This window comes from Mastacembelus armatus, chromosome 18 (assembly GCF_900324485.2).
Source record: "Mastacembelus armatus chromosome 18, fMasArm1.2, whole genome shotgun sequence".
NCBI classification, from domain to species: Eukaryota; Metazoa; Chordata; class Actinopteri; order Synbranchiformes; family Mastacembelidae; genus Mastacembelus; species Mastacembelus armatus.
Genome location: NC_046650.1, coordinates 4,980,124 through 4,997,520, shown reverse-complemented (window position 1 = coordinate 4,997,520; position 17,397 = coordinate 4,980,124). Strand labels below are relative to the sequence as shown.

General features: G+C 39.9%; 4 protein-coding genes across 5 annotated transcripts; all 4 read left to right on the top strand.

Annotated features, from left to right (window-relative positions):
• The first annotated feature begins 828 nt into the window (after positions 1-828).
• LOC113121785 (uncharacterized) lies at positions 829-2,977 on the top strand. The gene is made up of 5 exons (XM_026292582.1): positions 829-1,403; positions 1,513-2,214; positions 2,340-2,465; positions 2,554-2,597; positions 2,704-2,977. Exons 1-5 carry the CDS (start codon positions 1,142-1,144, stop codon positions 2,818-2,820), a joined length of 1,251 nt encoding a protein of 416 aa, XP_026148367.1. The 5' UTR covers positions 829-1,141; the 3' UTR covers positions 2,821-2,977.
• Positions 2,978-6,963: 3,986 nt separating this feature from the next.
• On the top strand, positions 6,964-9,506 carry LOC113125584 (uncharacterized). Its single transcript, XM_026299122.1, has 5 exons — positions 6,964-7,212; positions 7,322-8,023; positions 8,149-8,274; positions 8,363-8,406; positions 8,513-9,506. The coding sequence occupies exons 1-5, from the start codon at positions 7,158-7,160 to the stop codon at positions 8,627-8,629; spliced, it is 1,044 nt and encodes a 347-aa protein (XP_026154907.1). The 5' UTR covers positions 6,964-7,157; the 3' UTR covers positions 8,630-9,506.
• Positions 9,507-10,993: 1,487 nt separating this feature from the next.
• On the top strand, positions 10,994-12,778 carry LOC113125583 (uncharacterized). 2 transcript variants are annotated; one of them, XM_026299121.1, is made up of 5 exons: positions 10,994-11,151; positions 11,291-11,995; positions 12,111-12,236; positions 12,318-12,355; positions 12,486-12,778. In XM_026299121.1, exons 1-5 carry the CDS (start codon positions 11,094-11,096, stop codon positions 12,606-12,608), a joined length of 1,050 nt encoding a protein of 349 aa, XP_026154906.1. In that variant the 5' UTR covers positions 10,994-11,093; the 3' UTR covers positions 12,609-12,778. The 2 variants fall into 2 exon arrangements, with proteins under 2 accessions (XP_026154906.1, XP_026154905.1); XM_026299120.1 differs by having other exon boundaries at positions 12,318-12,361.
• A 1,878-nt stretch (positions 12,779-14,656) lies between these two features.
• On the top strand, positions 14,657-16,525 carry LOC113142943 (uncharacterized). The gene is made up of 5 exons (XM_026328329.1): positions 14,657-14,763; positions 14,905-15,597; positions 15,692-15,814; positions 15,926-15,969; positions 16,076-16,525. Exons 1-5 carry the CDS (start codon positions 14,709-14,711, stop codon positions 16,193-16,195), a joined length of 1,035 nt encoding a protein of 344 aa, XP_026184114.1. The 5' UTR covers positions 14,657-14,708; the 3' UTR covers positions 16,196-16,525.
• Positions 16,526-17,397: the final 872 nt, after the last annotated feature.

Genomic DNA, 17,397 nt, shown 5'->3' with positions numbered 1-17,397 from the left:
AGGTGGTAAGCATTTCTTAAGTCTAGTTAGGTAAAAATTGTGGCCCCCTGCACCAGTTCAAAAGCAGATGATATTAGTGGCAATGGGTAGCGGTTCTTGACTATAATTCGATTAAGCCCACGATAATCAATGCATGGCCTTACCCCTCCGTCTTTCTTCCCCACGAAGAAGAAACCGGCACCGGCGGGTGAGGAAGAGGGCCTAATGATCCCAGCTGCCAATGCCTCGTTTAGATATTTCTGCATGGCCTCTCTCTCTGGTCCCGAGAGAGAGAATATCCTTCCCTGGGGGGCATTGAACGAGGCAGGAGGTCGATGTTACAATCGTATGGCCGGTGTGGTGGTCAAATCTTTAAGTCCAAACAGAACAGCTTCCTCATAACCCAGAAAACAACTCCACTGTCAAAAGTCACAATGACTGTGTCAGTTACCAAACTTGGCTTCTTCAATACTAGTTATTTGTGGGAAGCGCTTAAGAGCTAGGCCTCCTCTTCAGCATCCACATAAGGGAAGAATTGATATCCAATTACTTATCTCCTTCTCCGGTCAGGTAAAGGAGTCCAGAGGTACGTCGTAGTAATCCGTACGGAATCCAGGCGAGGCAGTTCCTCTGTGTTTCCACGGTTCACACAAGTCGAAGGCAGATCTCTAGAAGACACACAATCTGTACAAGTGAAAGCAGGGAAAATAGCACTACGGGTTTTAAAGATCAATTCAAATTTTCTCAGAGCTTGAGTCTTATCAAGTAGCAGTAGAGTGTCCACACGAGGTGTAACCACAATCTGGCAAGGAGCACAGTGTCCTGGTCTGCTTTAAAACCTGCAGCGGGCAGGTGCAGTGAATCAACTAATTACTCCAGAATAGTAAACAGTCTAAAGTCGGAGGCAGTATTGGGCAAGCCACCTCCCGGAATCCTGACAAAAGCAGCATGAAAAAGAAAGACAACAATAATCTCACTGAGGTTGAAATTGAGGAAAAAAAAATTTGAAATGAAGGTTAAAAAACTGATCTAAAAAAGCCATTTGGACCATCCCTGTTTTCTAACTACTTACATATTGTAGCTGAATCGCAATCAGTTACATTAGATGACCCATCTAAAATGATTTTTATAGTCAAAGGCAGTTTTAAAAGTATTGCTGTAAATGTATAGTGTTTTTAGCCCTGCCAGTTGTATCGAAGTGTCGGCAAGCTTCTCACAAACTAAACTTCAAACTATAGGTGGCAGTGAACATATTTCTTTAATAGGACATTCAGAGTCACTTCTCACTGGCCAATCACACACAGTCTTGTCTGTGAATAGTGGAGAGAGGCTCAGTGTTCTTGTCATTCAGCGTGAACATTTGAACACAATGACATCTGCACAGTTTGTCTTCTGTCTGACAGGTTTGTTCTTCGGGACAATGGGTGAGTTGAATTTTCAGGACTGCACACTGAATCTTTTAAAATGCATTGCCTCTGATATATCTTTGTGTTCTATGTTATGTAAATTTTTTTCTATGTCACATCATTTCAGCTCAAATGACAAACCTGCAATTCGCATCTCTGAAACAAGACAGAATGTTTGTATCAGTTAAAACTGGGGGGAACGTGACTCTGCAGTGTTTCTATCAAAGTGATGTTGCAGCAAGGTTTTACTGGTATAAACAGACTCTGGGACAAAAACCAAGGATCATCTCTAGCTACTATAAATATGACAAAACTGTCACTTTTCATAATGAACTCAACAATCCACGGTTCATGCTGGAGACTGGAAATGGGGAAAATCACTTGGCCATCACAGATCTGAGCATTTCAGACTCAGGTACTTACTACTGTGCCAGTAGCTATTTGTACATGTTTGATTTTGCAGAGGGCACTGTTGTCAGCGTGCAGGGCTCAGGTTTGAACATCCCAGCTCAGGTGCATCAGTCAGCATCTGAGAGCATCCAGCCAGGAGGCTCTGTGACTCTGGACTGTACAGTACACACTGGGACCTGTGATGGAGAACACAGGGTTTACTGGTTCAAATACTCTGGACAAGCTCATCCAGGACTCATTTACACCCATGGAGGCAGCAATGATCAGTGTGAGAGGAAACCTGAGACACAAACTCACTCCTGTGTCTACAACCTGCGGATGAACAGCCTGAATGTGTCTGATGCTGGGACCTACTACTGTGCTGTTGCCTCATGTGGACACATGCTGTTTGGAAATGGGACCAGACTGGACTTGGAGGGTAAGTAACGTTCCAGCAAAATACAATTAGTTTTGATAAATAGTGATGCTTGCTCCTGCATTAAACAAAATATAAGCACAAAGTAAAATGTAGCTGTAAATCTCCTCCTGTCTGTGTCTGTGCAGATACAAAAGACTCTCATCGCTTAGTATATTTCTTGAGTGGCACTTGGACTTTCACCACCATCCTGACTGTTTTACTGGCATTCTTATTGTGCATGATAAATAGGAGAAACAGCTGCATATGCACAGGTATGATACTGTTTGTATCTGTAGTGTTTCATTACTGAATATCACATTATACTGTATATTAAAAACACACCGTTCCACTGTTTTTCAGAATCTCACACAAGATTTTCAGCTTCGTCTACAACAAATGCAGAGGTAATTTAATCTAGATTAACCAGATCAATATAATTCAAACATATTTTCTATCATGATTTCTGTTGAATTTGTGTTGAATTCTAGCATACTAATTATATTTCTCTAGGGGTGTGTGGACAACGTGGATAATGTCCACTATGCTGCTGTAAGGGTAAAGACGGGCAGCAGATCAAGAAAACAGAGAGATGCTACAGAGGAATGTGTGTACTCCAGAGTAAAGTAATAGAGCTGGACATGTTTCATCCTCGTCTCTTTTAAAGTTATTTAAGCAAAACATGCTTCATGAAATCCTCACCTCTCAGTAAACAATGTATGAAGTTCAATTACTGTCTGACCACTATCTCTGTGCCACTAGACCGTGCAAAATCTCCACGACTGAAAAGAAACAACTTTTAAACGACCAATTTGTAGTACAGGACAGACCGAACATGAAATGTGCATAGTTTGAACAGTCAACTTTTTATTAATTCAAAATAAAATAATAGCAAAAAAGAGATGATGCCTTAAAATGCACTATTCCCAGTGAATAAGTACACCAGAGCATGGACATACCTTGTATTACATTAAGTGCGCACTTACAAAACATCCCATCATGACTAGCGATCTAGGATTCGCTCTTTCTGTTTAGGGAAAATGGAGTAAAACAGCAAGTTGTGCTGAAGGAATATGACCAAACCCTTAGAGATTTAATATATGAAGACATTTCAGAAAACCACTGCTCTGAAAAACAACTGAAACAAACAAATAGCACAACAGCTCATCTAAATTAACTGTTACTTGATCTTCTACTGTGCTACTGCACATTAACAGCACAACTTTTAGCCTGTTCCAGAAGACTTTAACATTATACTTTACTTTAACTGTGCTGCACTTAAAATAATTCAAACTAATTGGGTGTTCGCTGTCTGTGGTATTGTACTAATTGTCTCAAAGTCAGATTCATCTTGTGAATATTTACGGATCTTCTTCCTTCAAGGAAGGTGTTTCCAGAGAGTGGAACAACTGATTGAATAGGAGACAGGAAGAAATTTTTAATGATTTTTTGGGATCAAAGTAATGCAGACAGCCAGCTTTCAATGTTGCTCTGATAGCCTGTGTGTGTGTGTGTGTGTGTGTGTGTGAATAAATATTATCTACTAGTGTGGTGATAAAAATACACTGAAAAGCCAAGATCAGTCAGAAGAGAAAATTTACTGCAAAATGACTGTAAAAAGTATGTGAAGTAGTACTTTCATTTGAAATGCAGTACTTCTACATATTTGTGTTAGTTCTTTTTCTTCTGCAGATGATCTGGTGTAAGTACTTTTCCTACCAATGCGATTGAGTTTGAAGGCAATAGCATATGACTGACACACTTCTCAAACATTGTCATTTATCCAACTACATACTACATATTCATGCTTATTAAATAATGTTACATCATTTATTGTTATATAATTAATGCATAGAACTTCAGATGTTGTTGTCACACAGGTACAAAATCATTAATTGTTAAAAAGATTTTGAATAATCAACTAAACTTCACAAATTGCTGTTTCCCTCCATTTATGCAAATCAGATTGTAACCCTGAAACATGAATGAATTAAGGCCTGGTTGACTGAACAATGGAGAATTAGGCCTTTGGGCTTTGGGCACACCTTCTTCTGCCAGACTGTGACTGAGACCCAACCAAAGAGCAGAGGCTCTGGACAACAAGAAATATGTAAAGCCTGGAGATGAAAGAGATGAAATGAAATCAAGGAAAAACGGTTTTCTAATTTAAATTAATTTCATTGGTTGAAATTGAAATTGAAAGTGAAAAAGTGACCCATACTCGAAATTCCCTCTGCATTTAACCCACCTGAAGTGCACACACACACACACACACACACACACACACACACACACACACACACACACACACACACACACACACACACACACACACACACACACACACACACACACACACACACACACACACAGCGTGAACACACACCCGGAGCAGTGGGCAGCCATTGCTGCGTTGCCTGGGGAGCAGTTGGGGGTTCGGTGCCTTGCTTAAGGGTCTCACCTCAGTCGTGGTATTGAAGGTGGAGAGAGAGCTGGCTAGTCACTCTGGCCCACCGACAATTGCTGCCAGTCCTGAGACTCAAACCCGCAACCTTCGTTACAAGTCTGACACTCTATCCATTAGGCCCCCACTGCCCCTTTTAAGTATTAGAGAAGAATACCAGATGCCTCCTGGGCGCCTCCCTGTGGAGGTGTTCCGAGCATGTCCCATTGGGAGGAGGCACCGCGGAAGACCCAGGACACGCTGGAGGGACTATGTCTCTCAGCTGGCCTGGGAACACTTTGGTGTCCCCCGGAAGAGCTGGAGGAAGTGTCCAGGGAAAAGGAAGTCTGGGTATCCCTGCTTAGAATACTGCCCTCGCGACCCGGCCCCAGATAAGCGGAAGAAGATGGATGGATGGTAACTCAGTCAGTAATTTTCTGTTAGCATTCCTTTCATGTTTTATTAGTCTTTGTCGAGCCTGTTCTCCAGAAGAAAGCCTGACCTTTGTATTAGGCCTATAGCCCACAGGTGAAAGATGCCATGCACTATTGTTGTCACGTTTGGCACAGGGAGATGCAATGATGCCTTTTTTTGGCACTGTGGAGAGAGTCTCATTTGATGTAAGGATTCTGAGGTCGGTCAACTTATCCTGCTGCTACATTTTCACTGGTGAAGTTGTGTGTCCATGCCAGGCCAAACGACCCACAGGACAATGTTAAATATCCTGCACTCTGTGCAAATTTACTGTTTTTCTAAGTGACTTATTGTTTTATTTGTTTTGAGTGGCTATTGAAGGAACATGTAAGGCCACCTATGGGTCTGTGATGACACCAGATGTGTAGTAGGCCCCATTGTTTTGAGTAAAAGTATCAAAAGTGGAGCACATGCTCATTTTTACATGCCAAACAAAAACTGCCATTTTTCTGTAGCGACACCTAAAGGTCTAACATTGAATTCATTAATATACTAACTTGATGTTTTGCTGAACAGACTATGGCTATTGTAGAGGGACACTACACTCTGATAAAATGTACTGTGTTTTTAGGTATTAGAGAAGAAAAGAAAACAGAAGAGCTAAAAAAGCCAAAGACTGTACTATTAAAAAACATGAAAAGACAAAAGAACAAAAATAGGAACAAGATGAGGCAGAACCACACCCACCACAACTGGTATTCAGCTTCAGTGCAGACCTCCACTCCTAAAGCTGTTAGGATTTACCAAGCTTGTTCAGAGCTCATAAATACTGACACGAGTGAGGTAAAGAACAATTACAGTTTATTGAAATTAACGAAGGGTGGATCTGGTGGAAGATCTGGGAATAACGCCAACGGGATCTAGACTGCTTCCTAGGTTCCTTGGGAGCTAGCAGAATCAACTATTACAGGAAACTAAGGCGATCAGATACACAGGTGCACAGGGAAAACTAAACACTTCTTTACTCCCTTTAGTTGGGATCTTTCTATTTTAGGGCTCCTCGTCGCGACGATCCAGGAGGTTCCCTTATTGTCCTTTATTCCTAATAGTAGAAAAACTCAAATCTTTAAGTCCAAACAGAACAGCTTCCTCATAACCCAGAAAACAACTCCACTGTCAAAAGTCACAATGACTGTGTCAGTTACCAAACTTGGCTTCTTCAATACTAGTTATTTGTGGGAAGCGCTTAAGAGCTAGGCCTCTTCTTCAGCATCCACATAAGGGAAAAATTGATATCCAATTACTTATCTCCTTCTCCGGTCAGGTAAAGGAGTCCAGAGGTACGTCGTAGTAATCCGTACGGAATCCAGGCGAGGCAGTTCCTCTGTGTTTCCACGGTTCACACAAGTCGAAGGCAGATCTCTAGAAGACACACAATCTGTACAAGTGAAAGCAGGGAAAATAGTACTACGGGTTTTAAAGATCAATTCAAATTTTCTCAGAGCTTGAGTCTTATCAAGTAGCAGTAGAGTGTCCACACGAGGTTTAACCACAATCTGGCAAGGAGCACAGTGTCCTGGTCTGCTTTAAAACCTGCAGCGGGCAGGTGCAGTGAATCAACTAATTACTCCAGAATAGTAAACAGTCTAAAGTCAGCAGGAGGCAGTATTGGGCAAGCCACTTCCCGGAATCCTGACAAAAGCAGCATGAAAAAGAAAGACAACAATAATCTCACTGAGGTTGAAATTGAGGAAAAAAAAATTTGAAATGAAGGTTAAAAAACTGATCTAAAAAAGCCATTTGGACCATCCCTGTTTTCTAACTACTTACATATTGTAGCTGAATCGCAATCAGTTACATTAGATGACCCATCTAAAATGATTTTTATAGTCAAAGGCAGTAAATGTATAGTGTTTTCAGCCCTGCCAGTTGTACCGAAGTGTCGGCAAGCTTCTCACAAACTAAACTTCAAACTATAGGTGGCAGTGAACATATTTCTTTAACAGGACATTCAGAGTCACTTCTCACTGGCCAATCACACACAGTCTTGTCTGTGAATAGTGGAGAGAGGCTCAGTGTTCTTGTCATTCAGCGTGAACATTTGAACACAATGACATCTGCACAGTTTGTCTTCTGTCTGACAGGTTTGTTCTTCGGGACAATGGGTGAGTTGCATTTTCAGGACTGCACATTGAATCTTTTAAAATGCATTGCCTCTGATATATCTTTGTGTTCTATGGTGTGTACATTGTTTTGTATGTCACATCATTTCAGCTCAAATGACAAACCTGCAATTTGCATCTCTGAAACAAGACAGAAAGTTTGTATCAGTTAAAACTGGGGGGAACGTGACTCTGCAGTGTTTCTATCAAAGTGATGTTGCAACAAGGTTTTACTGGTATAAACAGACTCTGGGACAGAAACCGAGGATCATCTCTAGCTACCATAAATATGACAAAACTGGACATTTTCAAAATGAATTCAACAATCCACGGTTCATGCTGGAGACTGGAAATGGGGAAAATCACTTGGCAATCACAGATCTGAGCATTTCAGACTCAGGTACTTACTACTGTGCCAGTAGCTATTCGTACATGTTTGATGTTGCAGAGGGCACTGTTGTCAGCGTGCAGGGCTCAGGTTCGAACATCCCAGCTCAGGTGCATCAGTCAGCATCTGAGAGCATCCAGCCAGGAGGCTCTGTGACTCTGGGCTGTACAGTACACACTGGGACCTGTGATGGAGAACACAGGGTTTACTGGTTCAAACACTCTGGACAAGCTCATCCAGGACTCATTTACACCCATGGAGGCAGCAATGATCAGTGTGAGAGGAAACCTGAGACACAAACTCACTCCTGTGTCTACAACCTGCGGATGAACAGCCTGAATCTGTCTGATGCTGGGACCTACTACTGTGCTGTTGCCTCATGTGGACACATGCTGTTTGGAAATGGGACCAGACTGGACTTGGAGGGTAAGTAACGTTCCAGCAAAATACAATTAGTTTTGATAAATAGTAATGCTTGCTCCTGCATTAAACAAAATATAAGCACAAAGTAAAATGTAGCTGTAAATCTCCTCCTGTCTGTGTCTGTGCAGATACAAATGATTCTCATCACTTAGTATATTTCTTGAGTGGCGCTTTGACTTTCACCACCATCCTGACTGTTTTACTGGCATTCTTATTGTGCATGATAAATAGGAGAAACAGCTGCATATGCACAGGTATGATACTGTTTGTATCTGTAGTGTTTCATTACTGAATATCACATTATACTGTATATTAAAAACACACCGTTCCACTGTTTTTCAGAATCTCACACAAGATTTTCAGCTTCGTCTACAACAAATGCAGAGGTAATTTAATCTAGATTAACCAGATCAATATAATTCAAACATATTTTCTATCATGATTTCTGTTGAATTTGTGTTGAATTCCAGCATACTAATTATATTTCTCTAGGGGTGTGTGGACAACGTGGATAATGTCCACTATGCTGCTTTAAGGGTAAAGACGGGCAGCAGATCAAGAAAACAGAGAGATGCTACAGAGGAATGTGTGTACTCCGGAGTAAAGTAATAGAGCTGGACATGTTTCATCCTCGTCTCTTTTAAAGTTATTTAAGCAAAACATGCTTCATGAAATCCTCACCTCTCAGTAAACAATGTATGAAGTTCAATTACTGTCTGACCACTATCTCTGTGCCACTAGACCGTACAAAATCTCCACGACTGAAAAGAAACAACTTTAAACGACCAATTTATAGTACAGGACAGACCGAACATGAAATGTGCATAGTTTGAACAGTCAACTTTTTATTAATTCAAAATAAAATAATGGCAAAAAAGAGATGATGCCTTAAAATGCACTATTCCCAGTGAATAAGTACAACAGAGCATGGACATACCTTGTATTACATTAAGTGCGCACTTACAAAACATCCCATCATGACTAGCGATCTAGGATTCGCTCTTTCTGTTTATGAAAAATGGAGTAAAACAGCAAGTTGTGCTGAAGGAATATGACCAAACCCTTAGAGATTTAATATATGAAGACATTTCAGAAAACCACTGCTCTGAAAAACAACTGAAACAAACAAATAGCACAACAGCTCATCTAAATTAACTGTTACTTGATCTTCTACCGTGCTACTGCACATTAACAGCACAACTTTCAGCCTGTTCCAGAAGACTTTAACATTATACTTTACTTTAACTGTGCTGCACTTAAAATAATTCAAACTCATTGGGTGTTCGCTGTCTGTGGTATTGTACTAATTGTCTCAAAGTCAGATTCATCTTGTGAATATTTACGGATCTTCTTCCTTCAAGGAAGGTGTTTCCAGAGAGTGGAACAACTGATTGAATAGGAGACAGGAAGAAATTATTAATGATTTTTTGGGATCAAACTAATGCAGACAGCCAGCTTTCAATGTTGCTCTGATAGCCTGTGTGTGTGTGTGTGTGAATAAATATTATCTACTAGTGTGGTGATAAAAATACACTGAAAGCCAAGATCAATCAGAAGAGAAAATTTACTGCAAAATGACTGTAAAAAGTTTGTGAAGTAGTACTTTCATTTGAAATGCAGTACTTCTACATATTTGTCAGTTCTTTTTCTTCTGCAGATGATCTGGTGTAAGTACTTTTCCTACCAATGCGATTGAGTTTGAAGGCAATAGCATATGACTGACACACTTCTCAAACGTTGTCATTTATCCAACTACATACTACATATTCATGCTTATTAAATAATGTTACATCATTTATTGTTATATAATTAATGCATAGAACTTCAGATGTTGTTGTCACACAGGTATAAAATCATTAATTGTTAAAAAGATTTTGAATAGTCAACTAAACTTCACAAATTGCTGTTTCCCTCCATTTATGCAAATCAGATTGTAACCCTGAAACATGAATGATTTAAGGTCTGGTTGACTGAACAATGGAGAATTAGGCCTTTGGGCTTTGGGCACACCTTCTTCTGCCAGATTGTGACTGAGACCCAACCAAAGAGCAGAGGCTCTGGCAAACAAGAAATATGTAAAGCCTGGAGAAGAAAGAGATGAAATGAAATCAAGGAAAAACGGTTTTCTAATTTAAATTAATTTCATTGGTTGAAATTGAAATTGAAAGTGAAAAAAGTGACGCATACTCGAAATTCCCCTCTGCATTTAACCCACCTGAAGTGCACACACAGCAGTGAACACACACACACACACATAGCGTGAACACACACCCGAGCAGTGGGCAGCCATTGCTGCGTTGCCTGGGGAGCAGTTGGGGGTTCGTTGCCTTGCTCAGGGGTCTCACCTCAGTCGTGGTATTGAAGGTGGAGAGAGAGCTGGCTAGTCACTCTGCCCCACCGACAATTGCTGCTGGTCCTGAGACTCAAACCCACAACCTTCATTACAAGTCTGACACTCTATCCATTAGGGCCCCACTGCTCCTTTTAGGTATTAGAGAAGAATACCTAAGAATACCAAAGTTTTTTGTTTAGATTTTTATCAGTTTATATTTGAACTCAGACATTTCTAATACCTTAAACAGAGTTTTGCTTTCCATTTGGTCTCACTTGACTAGACTGTCTACCTGATTTTTTTTCCCCTTATATTCACACCAACTGTAGGTTGCAACCTTGGTTGTAGGTTTCCTGTCTGCACTTCTGCAAACTACTGTAAAAATCAAGGCAAAACACCCTAAAATCTTCAATAAAACAGGAGAATATTGCTCTGTGTGGTTGAACTGCTCAAAATGAATAGTGCGTATTTATTTCCCCCATTAAGTGACAGCTACATATCCACATGATTGGCAATTGACACCTTCAAAGCAAGTGCAGCCCATCAGCGAAATGAGTGCGAGTGTCATTACATAAGCAAGGATGTCTGTGGTTATTTATTTTTTCAAAACCTACTTGACAGTGTGTCAGTGAGAACGTGATGCTTCCTAAGTAGGACACCTGTAGTTGGCCAGTCGAATGCAGTCTTGTGTCTGAAGAGAGGAGAAAGGTTCAGGATTACGCTCAGTGCAAGACGTTGAACATGATGATGCCTTCAGTGTTTCTTTTCTATCTGACATGTGTGTTCTGTGGAAAAGCAGGTGAGTTTTCAATGACTACAGTTTTGTTTACATTTTTTTTTGTAGTTTTTGGTCAGTTCTCATATTTTGCTCATCATCGCTGAGTGTTCTAAAGTACCACATGAAACCAACTGTGGATTTGCTTTGTCTCTCACTTCAGCTCAAATGGACGCTCTGAAACTGTCCTCCTCTGTTCATCAACAGCACAGTTTAATATCAGTTGATGCTGGTAATGAGGTGACTTTGTCATGTTTTTATGCAGAAGATGTTGCAATGTTTTACTGGTATAAACAATCTCTGGGAGAGAAACCAAGGCTAATTGCTACTTTCTACAAGTATGAAAAAAATGGTACTTTTTATGGTGAACTCAAAAATAACAAACGCTTCAATTTGGCTACTATGAAAGGAAAAATTTATCTGATTATCTCAGATTTACGCACTTCCGACTCAGCAACTTACTACTGTGCAACCAGCTATACATTCATTTTTGAATTTGCGGAGAGCACCGTTGTCAGCGTGCACGGCTCAGGTTTGAACATCCCAGCTCAGGTGCATCAGTCAGCATCTGAGAGCATCCAGCCAGGAGGCTCTGTGACTCTGAACTGTACAGTACACACTGGGACCTGTGATGGAGAACACAGGGTTTACTGGTTCAAACACTCTGGACAAGCTCATCCAGGACTCATTTACACCCATGGAGGCAGCAATGATCAGTGTGAGAGGAAACCTGAGACACAAACTCACTCCTGTGTCTACAACCTGCCGATGAACAGCCTGAATGTGTCTGATGCTGGGACCTACTACTGTGCTGTTGCCTCATGTGGACACATGCTGTTTGGAAATGGGACCAGACTGAACATTGAAAGTGAGTAACATTGTAGCAAAAGTTTCATCATTTGATAAATAATGGTAATTACCCCCTCACCAAATGTAAAGCAAAAAAAATCCAAATCTCTGTAATGTTCTTTGTTTCTGTACAGATCAGGTGGACTGTTCTTTCCAGGTGTATTTCTGGACTGGATTTTCAGCATTCACCACTCTCTTGAGTGTTTTACTGGCTGCCTGTCTGTACATCATAAGCAGGAAACAAAGCTGCCCTTGCACAGGTACAATAAATGTTACTTCTTTTTTTCACCCATACCACTCAACCAGTTAATGTGACATTAAGAACTGGTTCCGTTTTTCAGAATATCAAGCAAGACTTTCATCTTCCTCCAAAACTAATGTAAAGGTAACATCTTTTTAACATGAAATACTGTATTATTAGTCAAACATATTTTCATAGCACAAGTTACATGTTTGTTTTTGTATTTCTGTCATGGAGCACACTGTGAGGTACTGTTTCTCATGTTCAGGGTTACCAAAAGGGAGAAAACCTCTATTACGTTGCTTTAAGAGAGACTGAGATCAACACAAGGAAGCAGAGGGATGACACCTGGAGTGAATGTGTGTACTTCAGTGTGAAGCTGCAGAACTGAGCATATTTAATTACTGTCTCTGTAAAATCACATTCGACTTTGTTAGCATCTCTTTGAAAATGTAAAAAAAAAATGGCTTTCATGAAACAATGCTGTAAATGTGCATCAGTGAAATGCATGTTAATACCCCATGCAGTAATATCATTAAAGAATCTTTTCCAAAGGCATTACATGAAGTGCTATGATTTCCACTTTGTGCCAGGTTCCAATCAATTACTAAGCTGAGCTTGAAGCACAGCCAAACAGACGACAGCTATCAGTATCTGGAGTGAACATGACTGCATCTTACTCATTAAGCACGTTTGACTAGTGTCCATGTAGTTGGGAGTGTTACGATGGGTTTGTAAGAGTCAGCGACTAAATGTCCATATCAACAACCTATTGCACATCAGTGTTTTGAGCTGGATGGTGTTAAGCAACTACACAATGCAAATCTGTGTGTTCAACTGTATGTGTACACGCTGACAAACCACCAATGCAGGAAAGAAAATGAAACAAAAAAATAAATAAAAGATTGATCACTGTGTTGTATAAAAACTAGTAAAATTAGCTGCAATTCTACTAATTTCCAAGTACGTTCTCAGACAGTGTTTTGCATGCACCATCATTTGTATTCAGATATGATCTCACATGTCTCTGGTCCTCACAAATGACATAAAACAGAAAAAAGCTTTAAAACTAAAAGTAATCAGCAGCAAATTAGAGCTTGTTTGAAAAAAAACTGTCAAATGTGCAGTCACTGTAAAGTAAAATATGTGTGCTAAAAATCTCTACAAAAAAATCAAATATAGACAATTAGATGCAAATATAAGCCGAGCATGCACAAAAATCCCTTTAGCCCTATTAACACCTTTCAAACTTAAGCATATAGGTGGAGAGTGCAACCTTTTAACTAGCCCTCTCTTGGCATTTGACTTCTGTTTTGACTCCTGTGGTATAACAAAGGTGTGATCTACAGTGAACAGGTTTCCGCTGGTGGAAACTTAAGTCATTGCTTGCACACAGGAAGACTGGCCTGTGGCCTCCAGGCCACGCTTTGCAGCAGCCTTGACGGGGGCCAAGACAACAGAGTAGTCATTTAAAAAAAGAACCGAAGGTGACAAATTGAATGCAGAAAACATACTGTGCACAGCAAAGAGAAATACACACCCATATCAGGAAAGGACTGAATTGTTAACACTATCATAATGCAGGGGGTAGTTCCAGTGTGAAGGTTTGCTTCACTGTGATTAAACTTTAATACTGACTCCCTAACAACAAATGCTAGAACAACTTAATTTTATATTGCCTCTAGGCTCAGACAGCAGTGGCATACTGTAAAAAGCTGCCTTTGGAAGTTAAGAAAAAAATCACAGGCGCGTACACCAATATCAGTCATCTGCAAACATATCATACATCAAGCATGGTCTAAGGTAACCCCTACCCCTAACCTGCCAAAGCAGTCATTGCTACATGTTTTAATGCAACACTTTACAGACTTTATCTGCATTTGTGAGCTTTAGTCCATGTCAAATTTCAAACATGTACAGATGGTGTGCAGATGATATAGAGTGCGAAAACACATCAAAATTGTGCAACAACAGTTAATATGTCACTTCCTACATAGCACACATTTGCAGCAGAAACTGGTGTGTTACATAACATGAGGGATGTTCCTATATTGGTTAGAGCTCAGAGGTCTGTTTTAGATTGCAGGTAATCACAAAGGTTTTCATTTATTCTTTGAGAGACAGAATTCATGGTAGATCAGATTACTGTTTTGGAAAACAGGCATTCATGACTTTAACTGTTGACCAACCCACTAAAAGTTTCTCTACTCTTTTTATAATGGACATTTTTATTTCCCCTGAGGTGTGGCTCTTTTTATAGGCTTTACAGATTTCTATTATTGTGAGTATTCTTCTAAAGCTTTGTTGTTCTAGTTAATGACACTCTTCTCGAGGACCATACTACCAAGAATGGGGGGGCACTGAGCATTTGTTCACTGTTTCCAAAACAGGAGAGACAATCTGATTGGCCAATGAAACCCAGTCTTCTCTATGAAGAGTGGAGAACATACAGACAGACAGTCAGTTCATTGCTCTCGGCATTTGAAGCACAATGACACCTCCAAACTTTGCTTTGTTTTTCACGTGTCTGTTTATTGGGGACTTAGGTAAGTTGTTCTTTGTAACTGCTTGTTGTTTACTTTATAACCATGTGTTTCCTTGTGCAATTTTTCCTGCATTCTGTAATAGAGTGTATTCAGACATGCCAGAATTGACTCGTTTAATTGCTTTGTTCTCTTTCTCCTCAGCTCATGTCGCAACTTTAAAACAAGAATTATTACATTTTGAATTAGTTAAAGTTGGGGGAAGTGTGACTTTGCCATGCCTCTGTCAAGATCAGGTAGCAGTGATGTTTTACTGGTATAAGCAAAGTCTGGGACAGAAACCAAACCTGGTGTCTACATTTTATAAGCATAATAATAATGGCACTTTTCATGGCAGATTTCAAAAAGATCCACGTTTCTCACTGATTACTGAAAACAATAAAAATAATTTGAAGATATCAGATTTACAAATTTCAGACACAGCTACTTACTACTGCCTGAAGAGCAATTTACTGGACTTTGAGTTTTGTGAGGGCACTGTTGTCAGCGTGCAGGGCTCAGGTTTGAACATCCCAGCTCAGGTGCATCAGTCAGCATCTGAGAGCATCCAGCCAGGAGGCTCTGTGACTCTGAACTGTACAGTACACACTGGGACCTGTGATGGAGAACACAGGGTTTACTGGTTCAAACACTCTGGACAAGCTCATCCAGGACTCATTTACACCCATGGAGGCAGCAATGATCAGTGTGAGAGGAAACCTGAGACACAAACTCACTCCTGTGTCTACAACCTGCCGATGAACAGCCTGAATCTGTCTGATGCTGGGACCTACTACTGTGCTGTTGCCTCATGTGGACGTGTACTGTTTGGGAACGGGACCAGGCTGAACATTGAGCGTGAGTAAACTTGTGTTGTTTCGATCAATAGGGTTATTTTCCAAGCAAACTTTGGATAAAGACAGTAATAAAAGCTGCAAGCTGTTCTCTACAGATAAATCGAACAACTATCTTGTGTATTTCTTGAGTGGAGCTTTGACAATCACCACCATCCTAGTTGTTTTACTGGCTCTATCTGTGTATAAGATCAGCAAAAGAAACAACGTCCAATGTACAGGTGAGCAGTACTTTTCTTGTATCTAATGGCTTCCATTCCCTAAATGACCTACATGTTCACTACAAATATATATTTTTTTATAAACGGCTGTTTTTTGTGTTTCACAAGCAGCTTCTAAAGCAAGATCATCAGCTCCCCTCTCAACTAACCTAGAGGTGAATGATATCTTCATTATCTATTAATTACCATTAAAACACTTTTTTGGGGGGGCAGGGTGGATAGCCTAATCCACTTACACCTTTTTTTTTTTTTTTTAACCAGGATTATCAAAACACAGAAAACGTCCATTATGCTGCTTTAAGTGTTAACCTGCCCAACAGACCAAGAAGACAGAGGAACAACAGCAGGAGTGAATGTGTGTACTCCAGTGTAAAGCAGTAGACATTGACATTTCTGCTTTTTAAATAAAGTCAGATTTTGTTGTATTCACATCTGGCCACAGACACACAGTTAACATAACCTTTCCCTTTAACAGTTTATTTGCATAACAACAATTTCTAATCAATCTTTGTCAAATATTGAGACTCATGTATGATCAAATTGTTGTGTAATTAGATCTCTCTATATAATGTGAACATGATGCCTCCCTTTTGCCTGTGTTTCTTCAAGTACCATGTCACCACAGTCATACTTTATTTGGATGAAAACAAAGTAATGTGTCAAAAATCACTTTTAGCGCATTAGAATAAATTCTCTGATGTCAAATCAGTATATTCATGTCAGCTTCAATGATTTCATACAAATTTCGGGGATCTTAGCAACTTTTAAACATTTATCGTATGTCCATTTTTTGTCATTACTGTTGACAAAGATAATATTTTCATCTTGATCGTGAGACAACATGATGTGTGGATGTGTGTTCAGTCCCTAGCTAAATTAACACTGGTCTTGTTTGTAGAAGACTTCACCTACCCTGATGAGCAGGGAAGTGGGAACTAAGTAGTCGTAAACAAAAGTACACAGGACATAAATGCTATTCACGTGCAAACTTGATGATCCAACCGATGATGTTAGACAGCGTCTACAGTAAGAAAGGGCACAGCAATCCAGATAACTGGCTTATCAAAGACTATTTCATAGTGTTACAGTGTGGATGACACAAAGCCTTTCTGTATCCTATATGTTTATGTGACAAGTGTTGTAGCTGGCCTCAGTCAATATTGATGTCATATTTATTTATAGGAACAACTACAAAAAAAAAAAAAATTACATTGTGTGTTGATAAAACAAGCAGTGCACTTTACCTATGTAACTTTAACTATCCAGATCTGTACAAAGAAAGCAGAATTCTCTTTTCACTGTTCCCTTGTCTGTGTGCTCAGTCAGCATCTACTGTATATGCAGACACAAACATGATCATACTCTTGACCTAAACAATTACATAAGCATAAATTTAAGCATCTACAGTATATAGTATCAAAAGGTCAGATACACATAACTCTAGAAGGCTTTAGTGTGCCTGTGTTTGCTGTTATGTGCCTGTGAACTTGTAATTTTTGTTGTTCATTCTTAGGGTTTTAGCCAAGTGTTTACACTCTCACAAAGATGAGCCTAAAGTTACTTAAACTGTTTGACTACCAGTC